The following is a 27,560-nucleotide window of genomic DNA, read 5'->3' as shown; positions in this document are numbered from 1 at the left end:
TCTCTGAGTTGAATTACAGTCCTTAAAGGTCTTTGCACACACAGTCCCAAATGTTTTGACAATTCAGAGCCACTGTACAAGCGACCGCTAAATTGAGGATGGTGTCGGAGTCCACTTCGTCTCGCAGCACTATATGAGGGATAGAATTCAAAGAGGTTGTGGAAGATGATCGCAGAACAGCTTGATAACAAGGTAGTATGTACTGATTTTCTAGCCACGCTACCAAACCCAAGAAGACCATACCTCAACATTTTGGTAACGTGACCAAAATCCAGGAGACACACGGGGTCCTTCGGTCCATTCACGATTGCGTTCACTGGAGAAGCTGAAATACTGGAGTTTAACAGGAGAAATGATAAAACGGTTGGATGGTGGCTTGAAAAAAACACGTGAGTGTTGACAGGAATGCAAGAAAACGTAGGCAGAGAGCGAGTGAGGATAGCCGACCTAGTGAGTAACTGTCAATGGAGAGAAGCAAGGGATGAAAGGAGAGATGAGGAAGAGCGACAGCAGCATCAGGATTTATTGTTTTGCAATATTTTTCACAACGGATTTGATAATACGCATCGGACTCAGTGTGCAAAGCTTCTGCGCCTGACGAATATTTATTAAAAAAAACGCATACGAAAACTTCGGACAGTATGTGCGAAGACCTTAAAACTTGGTGTAACTTCAAGCTTTACTAAGTGTCAGTAGATCCAGCACCCTAGATTTAAGGCATACATTTACATTTAGCAGATCCAAAGCGACTTACAGAGAGTTCAGGGAGCAATAAGCGATAGGTCATACAGGAGCAATACAATATCATATAATACAAATATTGCAGAACTAGTAATCTTTATTGTTGGGATCAGCAATATATTTGATTCTAGATATTAATTTAATATTTGCAATTAAGATACAAGATTACAGAATATAGTACATTTAGAATATTGTTGAAAACGAAGACTCGTGTACCAAAGACGGCACAAAAAGGCAATTTTACTTTCCTTCACTTCAAGTACTTAAGACAGTGTTTTCTGTTAAGGTCACCATATAGTGATTACATCTGTAATTTACAAAATTTTCTAATTTCTAAAAAATGCATTTTCTTCATAATATCTTTCTTCATTTTGAGTAAGTTAATTTATTATTTACAGATTTTAAGTGTGTTAATGTTATAATGCAAGCAGGCCTGGTATTAAGCTGGCTTGACTGGTTTAATTGTTAGCTGAATATTTTTGGAGTGCCAAGTACTAAAACTTTTTATAAGTTTTAGTTTTATTAATATTTAAAATTAGCTTTTGTTTTTAGATTTGAGTTTTTATGGTAATTTTATTTAAAGTCTTAGCAATTTTGGTTTATGCTTTTTCCATTTTATGATTTATTTGCTATTTTTATGTTGCTTTATAATATTAATACATTTTTATTTTAGTTCTATTATAGTTGTTGTTTATTATTATAAATTATAAAAATATTAGTGCTTCAAACTTATTTCAGTTAAGTTTTTAGGCAACATTTTAGATTTTAGAAGTTTTTCCAATGATTAGGTCAATATTTAATTTAATTTCAACGACAGAAATGTTTTCAAAGTTAATTTTATTTAACTAAAAGAACCTTGTTTTGCACGAAACCTTTTGCTTGTTCTATCCATATCCCAGTTTTTAAATGGGGGAAAATCTGCATGTTTAATTTGCCACAGCTAAAACAATGAGATATATATTGAATAACATTAAAATTCGCGGTTAAAGGAATGTTGTCCACCTGTACTTAATATGGATGTGAGTACAAACCTTTAGTGTTACTCACCTTGATTCTGTGGTTGTTGGTGATTCCTGTAGTGCATAAAAACTGTGACACTTGACTGCCTGTCGAACCTCGGGCTCCATTGTCTTTGACACGTCATAGTAATGTCCAAACCTCACCGATGAAGCCAGTGCATTCTTAGTAAGCGATGACAGGAAAAAGAGTGCATACTTGCATCAATTTAACATTGAAAATAATCAATGCGCCAATTCAATTATTTTTAATTAGACTTTAAAATAAAACATTTCCTGTCATAAATATAATCCAAATTGAAAGTTCTCTGAAAGTACCAAATGAAAAAAAAAAAAGGAAAACTGGAAAGAACAAACATTGAACCGACTACTACAAGTATCACATACAGTGCATGGAGAAGTACGTACTAAACCAACAGCTAAAGATAAATAAAGTCAATGAAAATACCAAAGACTGTAACTGTGGCACCACTGATGGTTCAACCATTGTTGGTCTGTAAGAAACCCTGTTGATTCACTAAGCCATTGAGAACATAATCACTTTGGGACGAGACTGACCGCTCTGGCTTAGAAAAACACACTTGCACGCTGGCAGATGTTTTCCTGAAGTTCTGAGGGGGTCTGGATTCTCCTCCAGAGTTTCTAATGAGCGGGGAGGTGTGAGGTGAGACTCTAATCTTCTCCTGATCTGGATCAGCGACTCTTCTGTGTCCCAGCGCCTCCTTCGGAGTCTGACAGCTTGGCGCTCATCCTCGTTTAGCGGGCGGGTCGGGTCGACCCCTTTAACGTTACGGGACGGGTTTTGACTGCCTGAACTTTGATCTGGTGTCTGCATTGAGGAAGAGAAAGGAGGGGGAGCTTTATATTTGGGATGCAAATCCCTTACTAGATTTACTGGTGCTTTGTGAAGAAGACTGTGGAATGAGAAAGGTTAAGCAGGGTAAGTATGTCCTCTGAGACGGAGGAGGAATGGCTGACTGAGAAACAGGAAATAAGTTGGAAAACATCATATAAGAGTGAAAAAAAAAACTGACAAGAGATGTGGCAGAAATTGTGAAAGTCGTCAAAAAACAAGAAATTTTCGGGGACTGACTGGGGTCCCCCTAATCTCCATAGCAATCATGATTATGGGTCTTTTCTCAAAGCGGCTAGAAAGAGGGGGCGCGCGAACGCAACGGCGAGGGCTGTGAAGGGATTTGGGGGTGCTGGAGGCTGCTGGTTCATTGTAAAGGCTTTGGCGTTGAATAGAACCTCCATGTTCTCTTGTCTGCTCCGGTTTTAAATCCACCTATAACCAGCTAAGCGTGAGTAATCCACCTAAACTGTGAATGAAAGCAGGCAATGCCCATTCAAAGCGATGGGTGGGAAGGAATTGATATATTTATTACAGCATGCTATTTTTCCCAGGCCAGCCTGAATAAAATAGCGTCTGTGATGGAGACGATGCTTAAAGACAGACTCGGAAAAGTAGGGAACCAAAACAAAGTGTTGGATAGAACTGGTCCTTGGAAAACAATGAAAATCCAATTCATCAATTTCACATTGAAATTATCAATGATAAATTCTACAACAACACCAAATTCAGAACCCTAATTTGAATTTTGTGCCTCCAGACTTTACCAGAAAATTCTTAAGAGCTCATTCAAATCTTGTGCATGTTTAGTAATAATTCACAGTAGATTGAACTGTTGAAAGTGCAAATACCTAAATCCTGATGTCTTTACCATTATTGCCATCATTGACTAGAGCCCTTTTTCATTTCAAGAGAAGAGTTCATTTGTCAATGTGTGGCACGGTATAATGGGACACACCTGAACTTTGGGTTGGTTTTGGTACCGCCAGGCGATAGTCATGGTGTCCTGGTTCTCTTGGTCACATTGTTGAGCTTGACCTTCTTTCGTCTTTACACTGCCAACTTCATCCACAATTGGGGAAGGAAGTTCCTACAGATTAAAACATAAATAGATAACAATTTACTTAATGCATATCCAGAATACAGTATTACAATCTTTAGTTAAAAAAAGGTTTTACTTGAATTTTAATGACAACAACAAAATGTGCATAACATTTTAATTCTAGGCATAGAATACATGATATCGTCTTATGAGATGACAAGAATCCAAGTTTAAATTTTAACAATTAATTTCACTATGATATAAATTTCTTACTGTCTTACTCAGACAATATTAAAGATATTATTTTCAGAAAATGTTCTTTGCATGATTTAATGTAGCGTACATAAAGATTATCTTTTCTCATGTTCTTAGTAAACTTTACTTAACTATACTGCATAACTATATTTTGTTAAATAACATTTAGCAGACATCACAAAGACATCATTTAAATTAAAGTTTTTATGTCTGCATGCTTTACAAACCCTGTATTTTATATTCAAAAAATATTTTTTGCTATGTATTAAGAGAACCATGCAATTAATGTTGCTAATATTGGAAATGCTTCAAGATATTGTAACAATATTGAAAGACATGAGTGATGTAAATTTACTTAATTATTAACTTTTAAATAATACATTAATATGTTATGTTATTTAGGAATACAGTTTGATGCTCCCATGTGTGAACTGGCTTCTAGCATTTTCTTCCCTTTACTGGCAAAGAGATTAAAAAAAATAATGATTTATAAAATAATGTCTATTAATCTGTCATTTTGAAAAGTGGTTTATATGTGGCACATTTTTATTTTTGAATAAATACATTTATGATTGATTTCTACAGTCGTTTCAAAATTATATTAAAGGGCAAGTCTTGTTTTTTCAACAACAGAGTTGATGCTGAAGTCAGTAGTGGCAAGAAATGTCAGAATGAAGGTGGGGTCTGCCTCACTTAGGGGAATTTACATACAGACTTGCAAAAACAGAATGCAGAGACTGTTTCACAAACAACAGGTCAATGCAGGTACAGTGTGAAGGGCAACAACAGGACCTCATTAAACTCATGTTTACTGGGAGCCAATCAGGGGCCAGAGAGAAAGACAGAGACACTCCTGTCCACAGTCATTAAGGTGAAACTCGTTAACACTTGGAGGTAACTCCCTGAACACCCACAAAAACAGGTAAAGCAGAGAGAGAGATTGAGGTAGAGAGAGAGAGAGAGAGAACCCTGGCTATCTTTTATATGCAAAATACTATTAGCGCACAACTTACTGCACAGTGCACACTTTGTAGTATACAGTAAATAATTCTTAAAGGGTAACTGATAATTCTGGGACATCATTGACTACCATAGTAGAAAAAAATATAATGCTAGTCGTGCCCCAGAACTGTTTACTTTCCTAGATTCCTCAAAAAGTCTTCATTTGTGTTGAACAGAACAAAATAATATTAAACTAATTTTGCCTTCTATGGTAGTCAATTGTACCCCAGAGGTGTCAGTTGCTAACACTGTTCCAAATATCTGTCTTTGTGTTCAAACGAACAAAGAAATGTTCACAGGTTTGGAGCAACACCGAGGGTAAGTAATTCATGACAAAATTTTCATTTTGGGGTTGAGTATCCCTTTAAATATGACCAGAAAAAAAATTGAAAACAAGTGTGAACTACGCAACAAAAGGAAATTTAGTGGTTATGTACCAGTGAAATGTCTTATCCGATCGTATGAGTAAAAAATCCCAGCGGATATTGCTTATGGATTGTTTGTCTTGTCACATTGGAAATGGAAGGTCAACTTGAGGGTATTGCATTATGGGATAAATACAAGCACAGTGTGATCTGTCTGTTTTCTGCTGATTTTGGCAAAAGTATTAGGGACATTGGGATTCTCGATGCATACAAAACATGTGCATGCCACAAAATATACATGCAATACTTTTAATACAAATGCTACAGACATGAGTTTGTGTAGTAAAGCATGTTTTTATGGACAATTAGGACATAAAAGTAAAGGTAGTTGCTTTAAAGCACTCATAGACTTACAAAATAAATACAGAAATAAAACATACAAAACCAAATTTGTCAGTTGTCTTGAACTGGAATAATTCATATATGCATTGTGTGATCCTCTGCGACACCTGACTACTCTTTGGTAAATCTGAAGATAAGATGTATCATGTTTTATTCTTTTGAAGACTCATTCAAATGTAAACAGCGGGTCGTAAGTTGCAATACGTCCAAACTTTTCCAGAACTTGGATCATTGCATCAAACGCACCAAATGTGAATACTCGATTTCATCGTTAGAAGTAAAGCGTGCTTTGTTCTTACCTGCATGATCTCATCAGGGTGATCCCGGGCAGATGCCAGAAAGACTTCATGTCCGCACACAACGCCCTCTGCCAGGAAGTACTTCAGCAGCATGCGTGAGTAGCTGTCATAGCGGTCCTCTTCTGCAAAAACATATCAAGCACAATTGCTTTAAAACACAGAGCATTAGGATCTCCAGACGTTTCTCCTGACAGACGAATGGTCAGAGAGCTGTGATCAGACCAGAAACCCAACGGAGAGACTGCGAACGACTTCAGATGAAATAAGAGAAACTACTCAGTCTGGTTGCTAGTAATGCCAAACGCTTCAGCCTCCGTCATAACTGACAGTAAGATTGGGGAGGACGGTATGTCTGAAGCTGAAGTGTAATGGATTTAATGCTCACTCCATCATCACAGGGGCTGATGGGAAGGTGAGTGCCGGCTACATCACAATGAGTGAACGCAACACGTATAAAGTCGAAAAACACTCGTTTGGATGAAAAGTATATGTCAGTTTCAGAGCTCAACTGCGGGAAAGAGCAGTAAACAACAGTTCATGTTTGTCTTCTTAAAGATATTCCGGTATGAATGATCAACATTATACTGAAAGTTAAAGCTGCAATGTGGAACTTCTTAGTCTAGATATATCGCCATCACTGTTTGAAAACTAAAATTGCAGGTTAGTTAACGTTCTTTAGGGGGACTGAAGTCAAATGATGTTGAGCTGACATTTCCAGCAAAATCGCATCCAATAGCTTAACTTACTGTATAAATCATTATTATTTGCCAACACAGTCTCAAGGCAATTCGTGACATAGTCACGAAATGTAGCACCTATTAATTTGTGTTCATGGACACGGCTTTAATTTCATGTATTTTAATATGCGCTATATATATCAACGCAATCTGATGGTAATTCGTACCTATTTTAAAAGGTGGCACATATGGTAAATTCCTGCGGTCTCATTCTTACGTTTTATTATGTTTTCACTTAGCCCCTGACGATAGGTTTAGGGCAGGGTTAGGGTGGGCCTTTATCGTTGCTAAGCCACCTCGTAAAATGCGTAGTTTTAGCAAAATTAGGCTTTGCGGCTGTGATTTTAGTGTTTGCGTGGGGGTGCTTTTAGGCATCTTGTGAAAAATTATGTCATGAACTGCCATGAGACATTTGTCAATTCTGGATTTTAGTGCACTTGTGTAATAACCGAAGAGCAACCTTCCGATCTCTCTCGTGAAGCCAACACGGAAGTGACTTTAATTGCAAAAGAGAGCACAATCTCCTTGAGTTCCATGTTAAAATGGTTAAATATGTTAAACACAAGTTTACAGCATGGTCCAAAATATTATTTTGACTATTATTATAACTGTGAGGAAGGTAATTTTTTTATACTTCACCCATTTAACTTATATTAAGTCTTAAAATTAGGTGCATTGCCACTGGAGTGACAAGTGGTTTCAGCAAACCAGGCGCCTCAGCTCTAACCACGTGCCGCCATTTTGCCCATTTTCAATTATCCCGGAGTGACGCGTGATGACGTGATGCCAAGATGGCGCAATCACCTCTGCCTATTTTAGGCTTAATTTTTACTCTTCACAAACCTACAGATGAAGTCACGGACACTACGTCCATATTTTATACGGTCTATGGTAATAAATTATTTTAAGAAACCAAACCAAAAAAGGATATGGTCGCTTTTATTAAAATGCCTTAGAAAGAACATTACCAATGTGCATCTTGAGAAAAAACAATGGCAAAGACATATTTTAAGATACGTCATGGCAAGATATTTTACAGCTCAAAATTCCTTTTAGTCTGGCACAAGCCTTAAGCCTTGTCTGTGAAACCGGGGCTCAATAATTGAAGAGAATTGAAGTAAAATGTAACATATTACGACCCTCGGAGACTCTGAGATGTTAAACAAGCTTCCATAGAACCATTTATCATTGAAGTAAATGAAACATTAATTGTAAAGACTGCAAATTGATGGTCTTTGTACGTCATTTATTTTGTCCACACATGGTGGCAAATTTGGGCACTTGCTACCAACAAGAAGAGGCTTTTAATACTCTCCTATATAAAATCCTTCTTTTCCAGCCGACACTTCAGCTCTTACTTCCTGTCATGAATTTACATATATGGGCCACTTGGAAACTGACATTCATCCTCTTCCTCCCCAGCACACACACAATGACAGTTCTATCTTCTCATTCTTTTGGACGAACACCCTCAAAGGTCCACACCTGCCTGACCTCTCAAAGATTCCTCTGACAGCAGGAGAGAATGATGGCCATCACGTCCGCTTCCTGGTTTCGCCTACAAACCTGGATGCCTCTCATATTCCATCTCCAGCAAAAAAGGGAAAAATTCCTCAGCTCTTCAATTTGTCATTGGAAGAACTCCCCTCACTCTTATTGATGTGTTTCTAGGTCAGCAAGCCTTTGTGGCTTTCGGCGGCCCCGACAAAGACACCCAGATGGGCCCACTCGAGATGGGGCCTATTGTGGTGCCGTTTCTATGGCGCCTTACAAATGAAACCTGCGGGTGCTATTAGCCTAGCGGGGGTGTTTGAGGGGTGGGATGGGATGTGTTGGGGGTGAATATCTCCGCTATAGAGACTTTGGCACATATCAGTCACTCAAGAACATCTAGAGGTGGGACGTCAAGAGATTTCCTCTCTTTTTCCTGCCGACAGTCTCTTTGCTCTTTTTGTGGGAGAATCGTTTAAGTAGCGTGTTTGTAAGACAGTAGGACCCCGTGATTGTGACACAGTAAGTCAGTCATTCAAAGCTGCAGGGGAAATTTGGGTCAACACTTCTGCCCTCCTGGTTCCATATGTTTGCCGTCTAAGTTCCAATGACTCACAATGGCACCAGTGGTACAAACCGGAATTAAATGTGCAACCTCTTGAGCCATAACATCTAGCATTTCTTTTTGCATTACATTACTATTGCACTAATATATTTTTTATGGGCCCCTGTTTGGAGATAATTGAGCTAGACAGCACTCGAAACATCATAAAAGACCGTGAACAATCCACTTACAATGAAGTGTAAAGGGAACAAAAGAATAGAAATTAGGAGTTAAAGATATAAAATCCTCATGAATATATGTTTTGAAAATAACGGGCCACAGTGAGATAGATGTTATTGTGTTGAGGGTTTGCCAAAGTAACTTAGTCATTCCCAAAGAATTGATGGAAGTCATACACATTTCACTTCAAAATGTGATAAGAGTGAGGGTTAGAAAATCAGCCACAATAACATAAGAAAAACACCTGCCAATTCAGCAGAATCTATCGTATGATCAGAGCTAACAAAGAGCTCATAGGGCCATTATGAAGAAACAATCGATTTTATTTTATTTTTAACACATTAACAGATACACCATGCCATCATTTTTATTTGTGAAATCTGAGTGAATGTTGTATATATGAATCTGAACATGTTTATCCTTTTATGACAAACTTATCTTACAGGTGCATAAGGTTTGGGTCACTAATTCTTAACTAATATTTTCCCACATTTCCAAATTTCCATCTTTTCTGGGCTGTTGTTTGCTGCTCTTCTTTATTATGTGATGCAATTCTTCAATAGAATGTTAGTTTTCTTAAGACCGACATTTATATAGTAATATATGTGAAACATTACAGTCTAATCAAACGATGCAGGCGAATGTCCTAAACAACCTCATTAGGTGTTTTCAACATTATACTGTGCTTTGCATTATACAAAATAAAATACCGCGAGAGCGGACAACTCGGTAGACTTTCGAATTACTCTCGCGATACTTCGGTGTCATAATCCGATTGTTCTGCACAGGTCCACATGAAGTCCACAAAACATAAATAAAACAGTGCATCAATGCTTACCCACAAGCAGCAGCGTTCCCACTGCCAGCCCACCACCTATGAAAGAGAGAAAGTGCATAAGAATGTGTTTTATAAAAAGACCTTTGAAGAAGAATCGTATTCAACGAATACATAACAAAATAACATACCAACATAACACGCAACACATCTATAAATTGATCGTATACGTAACTCCTGTTTTCTTAAAGAGTTACTATACCATAGAAACGTTACTTATACTGTTAAATGAGTTAAACCTCGTTTATATATTATTGATGAGATGTGAAGCTTTCCGTATACGTTCCGCAAGCGTGACAACGGCGCAGACAACGTATGTAAATGCTGGACTTATTATCTATCCAGAAAATGCAACAGTTGAATATGTTTGAGTGCCTACACAGTTTATAGTGCGCGTGCACTTGGCAGTGAGACTGAACCAGGTTAACTGCACTAACCGATCACGTAGTCAAGCGAGGTGACCCCCGTAGAAACAATGAGCTGCCCGTTTTGTACAGACGGTCTGGTTCCAGGAATAGACACTAGTTTGCTGCGGGATTTTTTCTGAAAACTCGTTGTGTTTACACCGGCAGGTCCGGCCATGCCTTTCCCAGGAGCCGCCATCATTTTCCTGTGTTGACAGCGGAGACGGTGACGCAAGGTGCCTCAGCCAATGGCCGACTGGATTGCTGCGTCTGAGCCAATCGTAACGCTGTATACTCAGGGGTCGTGACGTGTGGAGGTCAAGGGTGTCTGCGGCTGGGTTGTCGACATATAATTTATGAATACAAACAGCACGCTGTCAGTGGACATGAATGAGGTAAGATTACAGTTAAAATGACAGTTTCGTTTTCATTATGGCTCAGAGCTGTTCCGTTAACGATATGTATAGACTATTCATACGCTAGATCTCGTATCTAGATCCCTTCTGTAGATGCGTCACGCGTCATACAACGCTAAAGTCTCCTTGAACCCCGAACGTCGGTCTTGTAACCACTATAAACCGCTCAGGGTCAAATGGTTTTCAATTTATTTATGTTGTAAACAACACTGTGTGCGGTCATGTTAGATGCAGAGACACATGATGTCTTGCCTATAAATATTTTCCGCATTAGCACTTATTAGAAACTCAATACACATGATTTTATACTGTATATACAGATGAGCCCGAGACATACAGTGCCAACTGATTCTTGTCTTTTTTAGCTGTAACCATTCAAAAACAAAGTTTTCTTTATTATTTGTGTTGAACTTGAACCGGTATAAAAACAAACAGATAGTAATGTGTCCATTTGGTATGATTGAAGGGATAGATTACGTTACCCAAAAAATAAAATTTGTTCATCATTTAAATGTTTAGATGTTTTGTAGAAAGTTGGTAACAACACTGTTGACTTCAGTGGACACTTTTCACAAAATATCTTCTTCAGTCATATACGGGTTTCAAACAAAATGAGGGTGAATAAATGATGACAAAAATGTTATTTTGGTGTGCAATTATCCCTTTAATAGACACGATATATCTGTAGTTTCAAGAAAGCCTTTTTACTTTCTTTTCACTTTATTTGCCATCAAACATCCTAATTTAGGCTCATTGAAACAGCACTCTTTTTGTTTTTTACAGATAAGCTCGTGTTATTTTTATGATGTCACCTTTATTGACTTGTGGTATCTGATTGTTCCACAAAGTGCTAATGCTAACAGTCATAACATGTCAGTTGTTTCCTGAGCCGCATGTTTGGTTTTCCCCAATGTGATTCTCTTTGCTACTACAATCTGAGGTTATGAATATAGTCGTGTTGCCCAGAAGGGAAGTTAGATTGTCATCTGCAGAGAGTTGTTGAAAGGAAAGTAATAATCTTGGATCCAAGGACAATTATAGGGTTGTGGTGGTGGCTATTATTTCTGATCTGCAGGAAGGTCATTTTATTTCTTTCCTCTCCTTCCAAAAACAGCATTAATCTGTATTTTATTCATATTCTGTATGAAGGATGTCTGTCACGCAAAAACAAAGCAGACTCATTTAAAAAAGCAATTGATACGGATGGGAACAGACTCAATGGAGAATTGTTTTGTTTTGCTTTTAGCCCAAACAGAAGGCCTCAGACTCTCGGCACATGCGATAAGATCTGTTTGACTTTCAGCTCCATCTTTGGTTCAGGCTGCAGTCAAAGGTCATTTCAATAAAGATTAGTCTATTTATATCACATCATTGTAACAACACGAGCTCAGCTTCCTTTGGAAACGTTTCCCTTTTGTTCACATTTGCTGGGCTCGACTATATAATTGGCTTTCATCATTATCCGCCTTTTAAAATTCATTGGATTTCCATTGGACTATTGTAAAAGTGAAGTGATGGAGATGTGATGTCGTGTGTTCCGACATCTGTCCTTCATCAACCAACCAGGTGTCACCATCCAGCAGCCAGATTTTGATAGCTACCCTGATAGTCTTCACATCGTCTACCAAAGTTCTCTGATCTCTTTCACGCGACATGAAGGACCAATGAGAACAAAGATGGTGATCACAGCGCCCCTCAGCTGCCTTCTGCCACACAGAACAAGAACATAAGAGAGCCCAAACCCCTCCCCAATACAGCATCCTTCCATCTGGGTTCTCCAGGGAAAGCCATCTTAGTTAACACTATTTGGATCTTTGTAATCTTCTTACATCCCGCAGAACCGCCAGACTGGAGCTTCTTGTGTTGTTACAATTTAGATATGCTGTGATAAGAAGCTGTGAAGCAGGCCTTTGGATTCTGTTCCTCTTCTCCAAACTCATAGCTAATGGGATCAGTCACCTGTCTTCTGGTTTGTTACTGCTAACAGAAATATGGACCCCTTTAAAAAAAAAAAAAAAAAGATCTTTTGTTTTTATTGTTCTAAACGATCCGCAGTCGTTCTGCTACGGAATGGCAGTGACGTCTGGGTTTGTGTTGATGTTCTCAGCTCAGATCTCAGAAGGTCAGGGGACTGTCACATGATATTGGTTGTATTGACCTTCACACATTTCCAGCATCAGTCTCAACACCTGAATGGCTGTTCGTCATTTTTCTTTGTATCCAGGTGTTTGTATCTTCACTGATGAGATCCTTTGTTGAATAACACATTCAGGATCTAACGCATATCAATAGACAGCAATGAATTTTTGCATTAATTAATTTAAATGCTATGTCATTATTATTAGTTTGTGTTTTGAGCAATACTTAGTAAATGTATATATATTTAGAATTTGGTTTTACATTAGCATTACATTTTAGAGTTAAAATCTGCTAATGGGTAGTTAAGTGTTACAAATTATGTAAAAGTTACCAGTAATAAAAAAATGAAGCCACAATTATTTAAGCTTTGATCAGTTAGGCTTTTAAACAGCGTAGAAGTTTTTCATGAAATGTGAAATCCCATAAATACGTCTGTGTGTATTATGCATGTTATTTTTTTGACAGACATGGGTGTCATGATATTCATATGATAGGGATTTGTTCAGTGATTATTCCAACGGACAGTCAGTTTAAGGTTTTGACGTGATAATGTCCTTAAGAGGTAAATTAAGTTGGATTTTTGTGTAATTATAAAAACACATGCTATAGTTTTTTCATGGCATAAATTACACGTGTATGATGGACTGACATATTTGGCTTGTTAATAACATTCAAATCTGTTGATAAAAAATGTTTTAATGACTTAACTTTTTTTGTTAATTATTTATTACCAGGAAAGGGATGGTTTTGATTTGAATTTGTTTTATTGTATTTCATAACAAAACTGTGAGAATGAGAATGCAGAAATATGCATAATTGAACCTTTTTGCAGTGTGTTATCTAATTTTCTTCACCGGATGCGCCGCATTCAGTGTGGACAAAATAAAAATGATAATGAGTTCTAACACGTTTCGATTCGAGTGTTTTGGTCGCGTCATGTGTAGACACGGTGTTAGATCAATTGCCATCATTGACCTGCCTTTAATGGCATAAATGGGACAACAGGTGAATTATTTTTCTGTTTAGACTATTGGTGTTTTGATACGTTATTTTATCGTTATACAGTTTTTTAGGACATATTTTCACTTCTTGATTTGTTATGATTTATTGTGGATGACTCTCTATGGATGACTTTTAGTCTGTAAACTATCTTTTACTATGAGCAGTTGTGCAAATTGAAAACTGATTTAGATCCAGCCTTCATCAGTAGTTTGTTTTGTTTTAAAAGATTAAAAGAGCATTTTAATGCCACCTGCTTTCTAAGCTCTCTAAGAACCCTTTCTCTCTTCTGTTGCAAATTTGTGGGTTTTGGGGGTCCATGGCCACAGATGGCTCTCCAGAGAGACCCTGTGTGACCCTGTGTAGCAAATTCATATACAGTGCACTGTGTAATCCTGGATTAAGCGAGACTTTGAGTTAATTATCCAATTGTTATACAAAAATCATGCTAGTCCCTCACCTGCCCATCCAGGGAATCAGGGCAGAAAGTCTACTGCTTGTTTCAAATGCACAGGGGAATTGTCAGAAATAGAGATTTAATCTCAATTGTCTGTTCTGGTTTTGGCTAAACTCCATTTGATTCCAAGCAGCTGACTCACCCAGCCTCTCGCTCACACACACACAGCGTGCCAGTGGAAAACCAGGCGGCCGCATATGGACTGTCTCTTGATATCATTCACTGGCCATGTAATCTTATTATGATAAATCCTTAATCCTCACCTATGCTGGACATCCACAACAGTGACTATGCTGGTGATTGGACAACGGATGTCGGATACGGTTGTTGGGCTCCTGTGTTCTCCAGCCCCCGCCACACATTCTGCCAAGATATGTCTGTGATGTAGGCATGATCCGTGTCTCGAACACAGAAAGAGAGTGAACGAGAGATACAGAGAGAAGTTGAGGAATAATGTCGATTGTAGAATAAACATCTTCCTGGATTTGTTGTTCTTGGATTACGAGGTGTATGCCGCTCCAAAATGTCGTCCTTATGTTAAAGAAATTCCTACAAAGTCACCCTTCCAAAGCCAACACAAAAAGTTCCTTGTAAACCGGTTTTGTCAAATTTTTTCGATTTATTTGTAGTATTAGATCTTTAAGACCCCAGTCCTTATTAGCTTATTAATTATAGAAATTAGTAAAAATCATTTTTTATTGTTTAGAAACAATTACAGATGTAAATAATTTTCTATGAAATGCTTCAAAAAAGAAAACCACCAAGAGTGGAAAATTACAGATTGTTTGGGGGGTGTACTGTCCCTTTAACAATTCAACAAAAACATGAAATGCTTTATAACACTAAAATAATAGATTGCAGAGGAAGGACAACAAGGCAGCAAAGGTAGCTTGGTCGAAGCCCCACACTGGACTTCTGCAGCCCGTCACAAAATACATCTATATCAAGTCAGGCAGAAACGTCTTCAGGTCTTCGGATAGATGGCAAAGTCTCCTGAAATGTGTTTGGGTATTGGATGTAATTATGAGGATTTAAAGGTGTAGATTCAATGGCTGCCTGGAACGGATGAAGATACGGGACGAGGGGATGGTAGTTGGGTAATGAGATTAGATCTTCCACTTTCAGTGGCACAGGGATACACCTGGCCTGGGATGAGGAAGTAGGGATGTAGGATTAATTCCGACCCGTATTGGAGATGTCATTCCCAAGGCAATAGGGCTTTGGTTAGGGTTTGGTTTCGTTCAGTTTCTGCTCCGCTGGATCTTCGTAGTTCCTTTGGTTTGTATCAGGAGTTGAAATTGAAGGAGAATGAAAGGTTTCTCCTTGGCTGGACATCCAGCAGGGGTTGTTTTGAAGATACGTTTGAGTTTTTAGAAAGTGTTTGAAAGACCGACAAACTGCACGTCCATGAAGTGTTTGTTTTATTGTGGGCTTTTTGCCTTCTATCGGAGGTTTCATGGATGTGTACAAACACGACCTTTATTGACTCGCGCGCCCTGCTCATCTGCTGGCTTGATGACCAAGGAAAAGTCAATAGTTTGAGAGGGGATGGACTGTTTATTCAGACAACGCGTTGCAGCTTTATCAGTTAAAGTGCCAGGGTGAGGACAAACAAAGAACCTGGCGTTCTGTTGCTATGGCGATAGCGTTACCGTCACCTGCTCACACAGGTGTAGATTTGGTTGTCTCAGACGGGGTCAGACGCCTACGGGTCGGTCATTGCGTCTCGTTCCTGAGAATGAAACACCAGAGATGGTGCCATCTCAATGATCACTTTGGTTTCACAGTTTTAACCGTTAGCCATTAAATGTGTGAGGTGCAACAATATCACCTGACGAAGTGTTTCGAAACAAGCTCTGCCCTTTGACACAAGCTGTGAGTAGAGAGTCTGTGGCTCAGAATTTTCTGTAAATAAAAAACATACATATTTCCAAATTGTTTTGGAACTGTCGTTAGCAAATGTTACAAGCATGTTGCTTATGTGGGTTATGTAGGTTTGAGTCTGGCCTGCAACATGTTTGCGATTTCTTGCCTAGTTTCTCTTTCCACCAATTTCGTTGTATGTTATAGTATGTGCACTCACACACAAATCTCATGGTGAACCTTGACTGTCTTTTTGTTTCTTTTTGCAGCATTTGTAAGAAGTGGATGTTACAGGATGTTCCGTGGTTTTGCTGTGAAAGCTCTATGCTTTGTTGGTTACACCGTCCAGTATGGCTGCATCGCTCATTGTGCCTTTGAGTATATTGGGGAATTTGTGTCGGTAAGTTTCCCAGACAATGTAGTTGTTAGGTTGAAGCGATAGTTCACTCAAAAATTAATATTGTTTCATTATTTACTCACCCTAATGTCATTCCAAACCTGTATGACTTTCATTCTTCAGTAGAACACGAAAAAATATATGAAAGAAAACAGTGGCAACCAAACAACATTGGCCCCCATTGACTTCCATTATACAGACATAAAGCCACTGAGACATTTCTCAAAATATCTTATTTTGTGTTTAACAGAAGAAAGAGTCATAAATAGGTTTTAAACAAAAAGAGGGTGTAGAGATGACGACAGATTCTTTAATTTTTGGATGTACTCAAAACACATCCTTGATTAAATAAAGAGAAATACTTGAAATAAAGAATTCACAACTACATTTTTTTTTTACTTAAAATTAATTTGATACAGTGTTCAGGACCTTCCATGGAGCCGACCATCACTAACCACGATGTGGTTTTCTCAGAGAAAATAAGTCGTCACCTCTATCAAATTCAGAAGTAAGTGTGTTCGCCAGGGGCGGTTCTAGGGTGAGCAGTTATCTGGGGCTTAGCCCAGAGACATCCATGTGTTACAATGCGCATTACACATCGAAAAACACGCGCAGCTGCTCTCTATTTTACCACGCTTGCCACTCGACTTAACGATCTTGTGCAGCAAAAGATGACAATTGTGAACGTCCCTTAAGTTATTCGTATTTGGTTATTAAAACATTCTGGGTTTCGACCCCTTATCCCACACCAAGCGCCCCCCCTGGTATTTGAAATGTTAACTTTAAGGTGTCAAAAAAATCTGTGTTTTTGTGTGCCAGGAAGTTTCTGTCAATCTCTAAAAGGACATTGTTTCTTTACCTTTTATGTTTTTCCAGAGGTGACATAGTCATAGCCAAAAGCCACTTTGATCCAAAGATGAACATTTGTAAACGAGTGATCGGACTTGAGGGGGACAAAATCTGTACCAGCGGACCATCTGACATCTTTAAAACACACACTTTTGTAAGTCTACTCCATTAACCCACAGACATTTTCCAGATATTTCACCTACGTCCTTTCAGTTCTGCCCATTTTTCTGTTCATTTTAAGCATCACTTTTATACTATGGTAAGTCTGCAACGCATCGCCCTATGCGGTCACCCTCACAGTGTGTGTTTGAAATTCCCATGAATTCACTTATGACGGGTAAAATATTTACCTTTGCCAACTACAAATGCTTGTTTCTCAGTTATTATTGGCCTAGAAAGAGTGCAGCCACCCTGTCACTGAAATAGCTGCTATTGCTCTTTTGTATCACTTGTTTTTTCACTCTTCACCTTGGCTATTGCGGTTCTGGACTGTAATTTTTGCAGAGGCTGTTAGTGTTAGTGCCAGTTGAGTAGAGCAAGTGATGGAGAGAAAGAGGAGACGAAAGATGTCGAGTAAGGTACGGACATTCAAACCCTCAGCCAGATGAAGGCTCCACAACTTTCTGAAGTTTATTCAGCCCAAACCTCTTTATATATGGATTCACATTTTGTTTTTTGGATGATTTGAGCTGTAGGTGTGCTGCTTATTATTATTTTTACATTTGAAGACATTACAATTGACTCACGTCGACAGTATGTTGAGTATTCAAATTATCAAAAGTTGTTGTCATACTAATGCCAGTATTTTTTATTTTAAATGGGTATTTGCAGACATACTTGCATATATTTACCCATTATACATTTGCATTTAGCAGACGCTTTATACCAACTTATTTCAAGAAGACTCAAGGTTTGTTAATACAAGAAAAAGCTTTGAGCTGTTTTTTAATATTTACTCAAATATGGAGAAGTATATTTTTAGAAATATATTTGTAAGATTAAATGAAGGCTTGTATCTGGTGACAGTACGTGTGATTTCTCACCGACACCGAGGCTGTGAGGACAAAAGCATCACTTCTGAACAGCAGATGATGGCGGTCTGAGATTTTTCGCGGATGGGATCTGACATATGTTAACATGCTAATGAGAGTCATCTAGGAGAAGACTACATGCTGACATATGTTTACAATCGAAGCTATTTTGCATCGTCAGAGACTCTTTTGTATGCAATACATAAGGTCAGGATATCATCGTTTGGGTCACATTTGGTCATTTTCACACGTTAATGTATGAAATTGTTTCATGTGATATCAGGTGTGATTGTTTAGTTACACACTGTACGGTTTCTTTTAATGCTTTAATGAGAAATCAACAAAACATACATAAACAAAACATAAAAACAGTGTATATGTTGAAGCAGGTCATTTGTTGGTAGATTAATAACATTAGATTCATATCATAAAAAAAGCTTCTCAATACATATCAGATTTGTTTTGCTTTGTGATGTACTGTGCCACAATATGTCTCAGTACTTGCATACTCTTTTGCTACACACTCAAATGTATATAGTCACACAAAAAAACACTATATACTTATAGGCCATAGTATTAGTTGGCAAATTGGGATGCAGCGGATCCAAGGAATTCTGCAGAATTCTGTTTGGAAAACTCTGAACAAAGCAGAGAAATTATTGGTATCTTGGTACTGTTATGTTTATAATGACAACACGATGTGTTCTTTACTCCAGCTTCACATATAGAGGGGGTGGAGGGGACTTAATTAGGGACTTGACAGCCCCACTCTCCCCATGTGATGAGATTATTCCTAATTGATGTCAGTATGGATCAGACTCCGCTCCGTTGCCCGCTCAGCCTGGCAGGTCTGTCCGTGGTCTAGACCCATGGTGCAGCTCAGGGAGGTGTGGCTTCACCCCTAACCGAAAGAATAAGGCGGTGTGGGGGGGTGTCAGTGTTCAGTAAAGACGATCCCATTTCAGAGAAATAAATAAGTCTTGTGAACTTTCTCAGTGTTAGGAGTTTCGTCTTTATTTTGTGTTGTAAAAGAAACAAGAAATGTTGGAACAAGACAGTGTGTCATCTTTTAAAGCACTTTTATTGTTGATGCAATGAGCGCACTCTTAGTTTTGGGGTGATCACAGTCGGGATAAATGTTACACATCATTTATTAGACATTTCCTCCATTTTGCCATAATTTAGGTACCAAGAGGGCATGTTTGGCTTGAAGGCGATAACCTTCGGAATTCCACAGATTCCCGAAGCTATGGCCCCATTCCCTACGCCTTGATCCGAGGACGCGTTTGCTTAAAGGTATCAAGGATAAGGTCCCATCTGACCTATTCACTTAAGCCTGAAGTATAACTACAAGCTTCTTAATCTGTTGGCCTGTTCATGTACAGGGTTTTTTAAGATGAAACACTTGCTTTTAAAGATTTGGTATATATAAATATAAAATTTACTTTTTTTATCACACATTAATTTGAATAGGTTTAAACTAAGTTGATCCAGTAAGTAGCTGAGGAACTGTTTGCATTTGAAACTGTTTTCTATTGTCATCTTATAAATTGTCATGTGCCCGTGACCCTGTTAAGAGGTCCCTCACCTTCTGTAAGCCTCTGAATGGAAAATTCAGCGGCAAATAACACATGGTCTTGCAAATTTTTATTTATTTATAAATTAATAAGTCTCATGACACCAAAATGTTAGAAATTACTATAAGTTTTTTTTTTAAATAAGTCATTCATCATTATTCATTTCTCTTTCTATTTTGCAGTTGTGGCCACCACAATGCTTCGGTGGATTGGCTGATAGTCCTAATGACGGACGCATTTTATGAAGAAAATGTCTTTGTGTTGTATGTGCAGGGCTCTAGACTGCGACCAAAATGCTTGCATATGTAACCGTTTTTTTATAACGTGCGATGTAACATATCACAGGGTTGAATTGGCGCGAGTGCGTAAAATTAAAACAGTTGAAGACCTAGGTGTTATATTAGACAGTTTCTTTGCATTTATTTTGGATTTATTGGGCTCGCAAGTGTTGAAGTTCAAATATGAAGTGGTCTATAGCCGACTATTTTAAAATACAGAGTGACAAATTAACGGAATGATTGAACAACTAAGGTCATTATGCAAGGTCTTTATGATTACTATTAAAAAGGGTGCGACCAAATTGTAAGGTGACCAACTGAGAGAGTGTGTCGCACTAGTGCGACCAGTGGGAAAAAGCAGTCTAGAGCCCTGCTGTGATAATATTTTTGCATTATTTTTAATAAATTCATATTTATGATAATTCATGTCTTTTTCATTATTTACAGTTTTATGTTTATCATCATTTTTCATATTAAGACTCAAATAATGAATTCAGTGATTTTTACATGTTGCTGACTGCAGTGAATTCTATAACAATAACATAATTAATATGATTAATACGTGATAATAACATATTATCGTGATAATAACATGTCACAAGTTCTGTATAAAAGATGGTGACCCGTAAGTCACATCTTTCACCAACATGTGTTCTTGGAGAACAAAACCGTGCAGGGTTATACAGTATTGTAGCAATAGCCAACAATACATTGAATAGGTCAGAATTACAGATTTTTCTTAAATGCCAAAACTCATTAGGATATTAAGTAAGATGATGTTCAATGAAGGTATTTGGTAAACTTCCTGCTGAAAATACTGCATATCTAAACTTTATTTTTGTATGTGGATGCAGCAAGATCGCAAACAAAATGTGCCAGAAACACAGCTACAAACATTGCTTGCTGCTGCCGCTCTTTGAGAATTATCCACTCAAGTTTGAAATCTATGTAAAGCTTAGAATTTCAGATTTATCTACTCTCCAAAACTTCATTACAGCAGTAAGCCAATTGAGAGCGTTAACACAAACCTGTTTCTTCTTGGCAACGGTCTCCTACAATGCCTCTGATGGACTACATTTAAGACAATTTTGTCAATGTTTGGATTTTTTTGCACCTTCAGATTTTTAAATAGTTTGCATCACGCCCAGATTGTCCTATCCTAATAAACCATACATCACAGCTTATTTATTAAGCTTTCAGATGATGTGAATATAAATAATTATGATACATTTTTGTATGTACTATAGGTATAAACCCATGTTCTCTAGGTTTGTTTTTTGTCCATTTTGTGCCATACACCTTATATTTTGATATATTGTTTAATCTAACCCGAGGAATATTAAAAGTAAATATTTGCACAAATATACCCCCTGGACATCACTTTTGGCCAAAATACTGTAGATTCAACGTAATGTGTATTGTAACCGAGAATTTATTGGACAGAAGTTTTGGCTTCTGCATCATTTGAAATAAAGTGTTTAGCTTTGTTCAATGTCAAAATAAAGTCAACTAAGCCATTTAAATGTTCCTTCATCCAAAAAGAGTTTGGATTGTGGCTCTTGGCACTAGCGGAATGGTCCGCACATACTTTCAGTGTATGTACTGTTTTTGATCTCAGCCATTAAAACTATTTTTGTAAAAAAATGTACCTGCTGTATGACATACTAACAGCAAACATGTAATACAATACAAAAAGAGCAAAGTTTTGTAGGCAATTTTCGTAGCGATCCACTCACAAAAAATATTATTGTTCTAAATCAAAACTATATTCAAATTTTAGTTTTGATATATTTACAGTAGGAAATTGACAAAATTTATTCATGGAACATTATATTTACTTTATATTGGAATGATTTTTGGCATAAAGGCGAAATTGATCATTTTGACCCTTACAATGTATTTTTGGGATATTGCCACAAATATACCCGTGCTATTTATGCCTGGTTTTGTGGTGCGGGTCACAAATGCCTTGTCCTAACTAGACACAGAGATGTGATCAATTAGGGAACAGTTTAGCCATGAGAAAAGCCTTCCACCTAATGCATTTGACCCCTAAGAGCTCATCTCACATTGCACCTGCATTTTCTTTTTCAAGTGTTAAAAGCAGACAACTCAAAACCTACCACGGCTTTAGGGGATAGCCAAAGTATCTAGTGGTTGCACACTTCAGAATCTTTGAAAATGCAGAAGCTTATTCAGATATTGTTTCCTGAATACTGCATGTTCGTGGGTGCCATCCATTTGGTATACTTTTTGCACACTACAAAGTGGAGAAACCAGATGCTTGACTCCTCTGCTGCATCCCAATGTCCTCTGTGTAACTTTACAGGTTGTAGTTGATGTTGTAAACCTCGAAGTTTGGATCTAATCACACCTGAGAAGATGAATAATCTTAATTATAATTTCACTCGAAAGAGTCTTCCAACCTCCCTCTTCAAAGACTTAACTCCCTGAGTAGATCGTTCTCTCTCTGTGTTTGCTTGTCTGGATGTGCATTTAAAGTAATGAGGAATTGACTTCTCGTGTTATCCAATACAGAATCTGTCCGTCTTTAATCAAGGTTTTAATTAAAACTTCACAGCGTCATTTGATCTGAGTCCGGGATGTGTCTGTCTTTGTAAGAGGCCTGGCTGACATCAAACACATGTGAGATGTTGCTCCCCATTTCTTCTAAGAAACCAGCCTCTTCATTTGGATAAAACTCGCTTTCGAGTGCTGATCTGAGGTCATTTGTTCTTTTGTTTGTTGTTATAAGTAAGTAGACTGAGGTTGCTGTAAGATCAGTGCAAAAGGGAAGCCTCTGCCAACATTGGATTTTCCCCCCAGTGGATCCATACCAGACAGATGGCATTGTGGGGTAGACAGACTATTGGCTGCTGCACCGAGTGTTACGTCTGTTGTGATCAGAGCTGTGAGGATAATCAATAGATAAAACCTACTGATCAAAGCCATTGGATTGAATGTGAACTAGGCTTAAAATTAAAGGCGGTTGGGGCATCAGAAAAAAACATACAGTAATAACATTTTCTGTAAAATAATTTGACATGTTTTTCACGTTATTTTACACCCAACTAGAAAGATCTAAATTCGCAGTATATTTCTGTAAAATGAACAAAATCTCACGTAACAATTCTACAAGGTGGCTAATTTTAGCTAACATGTACAATTTCATTAGTACATTTCAGTACGCTTTGCTTTGGCGCCAGTATTACCTTCAGTATTACTTTGTTCTAGTAAGTTTGTGTACAATTCACAGCTTACAAATTCATATGAGATCAGGTTGGTAAAATATAACAATAAAATTCTGTTTTCTTTTTCATCATCCATTCATAAATTCTTACAGCACAATGTCAGACAGCTCAAATCTGTGTAAAATTTCTTAAATATCCAACCTGATGTGCTAGTTATTTATTTGGCATTTACTGCTTTAAATTGGCATGGCAGTGAAGAGAGACACTAAGCTATGGGGCCAACAAAATTGTACGAATTAGACACCTTTTAAAAACGTAATAAAAAATGTCCAGATCTGAGGCAGATCTAACGTTCTGAGGTCTGTGTGAAGCTGCAGTGCGGGACGGTCACTGTCCTCACGCCACAGGCACTCAACACCATTACTGTCGCTCTCCTCAACTAATAGTGCAGGAATACTAAAGAATAAACACTGAAGACTTCTAATGGACGCCATTCTACATTCTCCCCAAGGCCAGAAGAGATGGGCTAGAGATGGGGGGGAAGGTCGGGGGGCAAAAGAAACCATCACTTTGTGTAAAAGCGGGCGGTAGCTGACAGTCCTGACCTACATACCCCCTGTGGGTCTGCCTACACTTGCCCAAAAAAAACAGTTTTGAAAGAAATCTAAAATCGAGATGCCATGAAAACATGCACTTTTTCTTATTTGGGTTCCACTTGTTTGTTTTCAAAAATGTTGTCCTTTAATGCATGTACTGTGCGTAGTTGGTCAGTAGCAAGAGCATGGTGATGCCGGGGTTTATTTCCCTAATGAAATGCACAGTATGTTGAAATAATGTCTGGACACTATGACTCACATATTTCTTAAATGATTGCCATTACAAACCCTTAAGAGTAGAAAGCCAAAAAAGGTCAAAAACTCTGTTAAACAAAACTTTTAATAGAGAGTGACCGCTATCAGACTTCAGCAGACTTTTCACAGAAGGTCACCGATCCGGCGTTTAATTAAGGACGGCATTAGACCTTCTGGCACATTTAACACAACTTTGATGTTCATTCATTGATTCAATTTCCTTAAAAGCCGCGCAGACACCGATACGCCTTCACAGACATGGTGGAGAGGATTGCATTGACTACCTGAGAAGTTTCAAGTTAAGACTACACACACGTTAACACGGCTTCCTGTGTTAAGTCCTCTAGAATCCCTGAGGTATAAGTACAGCAAGCAGTGAAAAATCATTTTAGTTCATTGATATTGTATGATGTAAAACAAAATGATAACGTTGAATAAAAAAACATATCTGTCTCAGAAAACATGGACTCATGATGTCACCTGATCTCTCCGCCTATAAATTCCAACCACTAGTCCTGGCCATAAATGGTCTTATATAAATATGTAATTCAATTTACATGTCTGTCTGTTTTTATGATGCAGAATTGTACCACTTGTGATCCATTTCCCACCACAGAAACATTGACCAAAACAACTCTTTATTTGTAATCCCTGATTATTGAATTGATAGACATTTGACATTATACAATTACTCAAATTATTTTCAACATGCTATTGTTGTGTTTAACATCAGGCAAGGTATAAAAAGTGTGCTACTTTTAGTTGAAAATGGTGTCATGTGAACAGTCTCCAAGCACAGAATATGTACAGGGGAGTGCTTGTATATTATTTAAGATGGTATCACAACATGCCACCCACAGCTTCACCTGTCACTCACCTGACAGATGCTGAACACCGGACACACTTTAATTACAGGTGTTGCCATTACCTAGTTGCCAAACCCAGTCTAAAATGTTAGTGTCTGTTACTAGAATCTGATGTGATTACTTTATTTTGACAGAGCATTTAACAGTTCCTTTTTCTGTTTGTGTATGAGAGAGAGAGAGAGAGAGAGAGAGAGAGCACAAAGTTGATGCTATTTTCTTTTGAGCACAATAAAGCAGCAACTCTCCACATTTCGAAATGAACTATGTTTAGTTTCAGTAAAATGTATTTTCTATATTGCAAGGTGTAAGACTTAAAGGTCCAGTGTATAAAAATTAAGCCGCATCTAGCGGTGAGGTTATGAATTGCAACCAACGGCTCACTCCACCTTTTTCCCATCTTTTCGTAGCACTACGATGGCTACACAGTACTACGGTGTATGTTGATAGAGATAGCTCATTCTGAGGTAATTAAACATAGCGCTTCATTATTTAAGGTCTTTGTATATTATATTTAATTTCTTTCAATAGAGACTCAAAAAAATTATACACTGGACTTTATTTAACGTTCCTAGTTAGTGTAAATCATTGGAATATTGAGAAAGTAGTGATAATGTGTTTTAAAGAGTTTAACACAAACTGAAGTGTCAGATGCCACAGACAGGTTAACTGAAGGGTGATGAAATTCATCATCTGGTTCTTCTGGGCAGCAGTTGTTTGGGCCAACATGCATGACTGTGTTTCCAGCAGGCTCAGTCCATGAATTGGGCTGCCCTTTCTTTACCAGACCAATGAATCCAGACCTTCTGAAAAACTGGTGCTGTGGCTGGTTACAGGCCCATCATCAATCTTCCAAAAGACTGCAGTGGGCTCCGGCGAAGCCCATTGAATGAAGCCACCAGGGACCATCGGTTGGTTCTGAGTCTACTCTGGTTTTATCTGGACGGCAGATGGGTGTGAGAGATGAGTAAGCCAAAAGAGTGACAGGATAAGAACAGCGAGAGAGAAAAAATGAATAGAAACAAAATCAAATCTCAATCATAGCTTGTTCTCAAGAATGTACATGTTATTTAAGAAGTCAGTGAAATAGAAAGTGATCGAATGACTAAAACGTTTTGTTAAATCAATGTAGGCCTAATATACAGTATTTTTGATATTTCAGATTTGTATGGAATTGTGTGTTTTTTGCAATATTTATGTGACAATTATGATATATTCTCTCCATTCACATGGATCTATTGCCATTCATCTGCTGTGATGCTCAGGAATGATTTGAAAAGTAGTCTTTACAAATCACCTCCATTATTGATTTTGATGTTCACGAGTGCCACAAAAGTCACAAAGTTTGTTCCATTTTGATTAAGTAATCAGACATAACGTCCCTTTCATTTCATATGGTTGTCATTTTGGACCACAAGTGTGATTTTTTAAGGAATAAAATTAGTCATTTGATATATTTTAGGTAGCTCAATTGGCTAATAAAATGTTAAGATAACTTTTTTCATTATTTGACTTTATTTTATGTGTATTTCTTTTTTATTAATAATGTTGTTATTATTATTCATTCCTTCGTCACACAGTATTAGGCAGTTTTCTTAGTGACAAATTTTTGTGACATAGTTTACACCAGTGGTTCTCAAAATGGGGTCAGTGGCCCCCTTGGGGACCCGAAGATGGATCTGGGGGGCCACAGATTTTTTGGCATTTTATGAAATATAAAAATTCATCATAGATTCTATGCAATCAAACATAAAAAATAAGACCACCAACCAAAAGAATTGATGTTCCAACATTGAATAACTGAATATGGTTTTTGGTTTAAATAAAATTCTAAGTTTAAGATTAGAAGTCTGTATTTGGGGCAATGGGGGCCATACAACAAAAAAGTTTGAGATCCACTGGTTTACACAATTTGAAATTTCGTGCTTATTTAGTTGTTATTGCCAATTATAAGATTAAAAAACTTTATTCAAACAATGTGCAAACATCCTTCTGTTTTATTTGGTAACTCAGTTTTCAATAAGCTCTTTTTTATTTAAATTATTTATGGTTACTGCGTTAGCTCACATGAAATGACATATTTTTACAGCATTTATGCATCTTTGTTAATGTTATTTAAAAAATATATTTTCAACGACCAAACAGACATTTCCTCTTCAAGTTTTCCAGCGTGAATGACATAAGCACACACAGTCAGATGTTGTGACAAATCTTGTTAGAAATGCAAATAATTCTGTAGTATTTGAAGAATGCAGACATGCAGACTCGGGTCATCCATAATGGACTGATCCAGTGGAGCGTTCTTAATGCGCGCGCGCACACACAAATACATCAGTGACAAGGTGTCGAGATGAGCTTATTAAATTCAATATTTCCATAAACAGCCCTGAGGCTCACATAGACGCTCTCGAACATGCTCATCG

General features: G+C 37.7%; 2 protein-coding genes across 2 annotated transcripts in view; one reads left to right on the top strand and one right to left on the bottom strand.

Moving 5' to 3' along the window:
* elp4 (elongator acetyltransferase complex subunit 4) overlaps window positions 1-10,465 on the bottom strand; it is a 54,684-nt gene extending 44,219 nt beyond the window's left edge. The window contains exons 1-5 of the mRNA XM_056749492.1: window positions 10,260-10,465; window positions 9,826-9,861; window positions 5,976-6,097; window positions 3,569-3,700; window positions 1,789-1,922 (exon numbers count right to left, since the gene is read on the bottom strand). Of these exons, the coding sequence (XP_056605470.1) occupies window positions 1,789-1,922; window positions 3,569-3,700; window positions 5,976-6,097; window positions 9,826-9,861; window positions 10,260-10,428 (593 nt within the window). The 5' untranslated portion in view covers window positions 10,429-10,465. The remainder of the gene's footprint in view (window positions 1-1,788; window positions 1,923-3,568; window positions 3,701-5,975; window positions 6,098-9,825; window positions 9,862-10,259) is intronic.
* Window positions 10,466-10,526: 61 nt separating this feature from the next.
* On the top strand, window positions 10,527-20,654 carry immp1l (inner mitochondrial membrane peptidase subunit 1). Its single transcript, XM_056749493.1, has 6 exons — window positions 10,527-10,621; window positions 16,370-16,500; window positions 16,917-17,005; window positions 17,374-17,500; window positions 19,563-19,673; window positions 20,137-20,654. The coding sequence occupies exons 2-6, from the start codon at window positions 16,396-16,398 to the stop codon at window positions 20,197-20,199; spliced, it is 495 nt and encodes a 164-aa protein (XP_056605471.1). The 5' UTR covers window positions 10,527-10,621; window positions 16,370-16,395; the 3' UTR covers window positions 20,200-20,654.
* Window positions 20,655-27,560: the final 6,906 nt, after the last annotated feature.

The sequence above is a fragment of the Triplophysa dalaica genome, chromosome 1 (assembly GCF_015846415.1).
Source record: "Triplophysa dalaica isolate WHDGS20190420 chromosome 1, ASM1584641v1, whole genome shotgun sequence".
NCBI lineage: Eukaryota > Metazoa > Chordata > Actinopteri > Cypriniformes > Nemacheilidae > Triplophysa > Triplophysa dalaica.
Note: the sequence above shows the minus strand (reverse complement) of the source record. Positions and strands in the feature narration are given on the sequence as shown.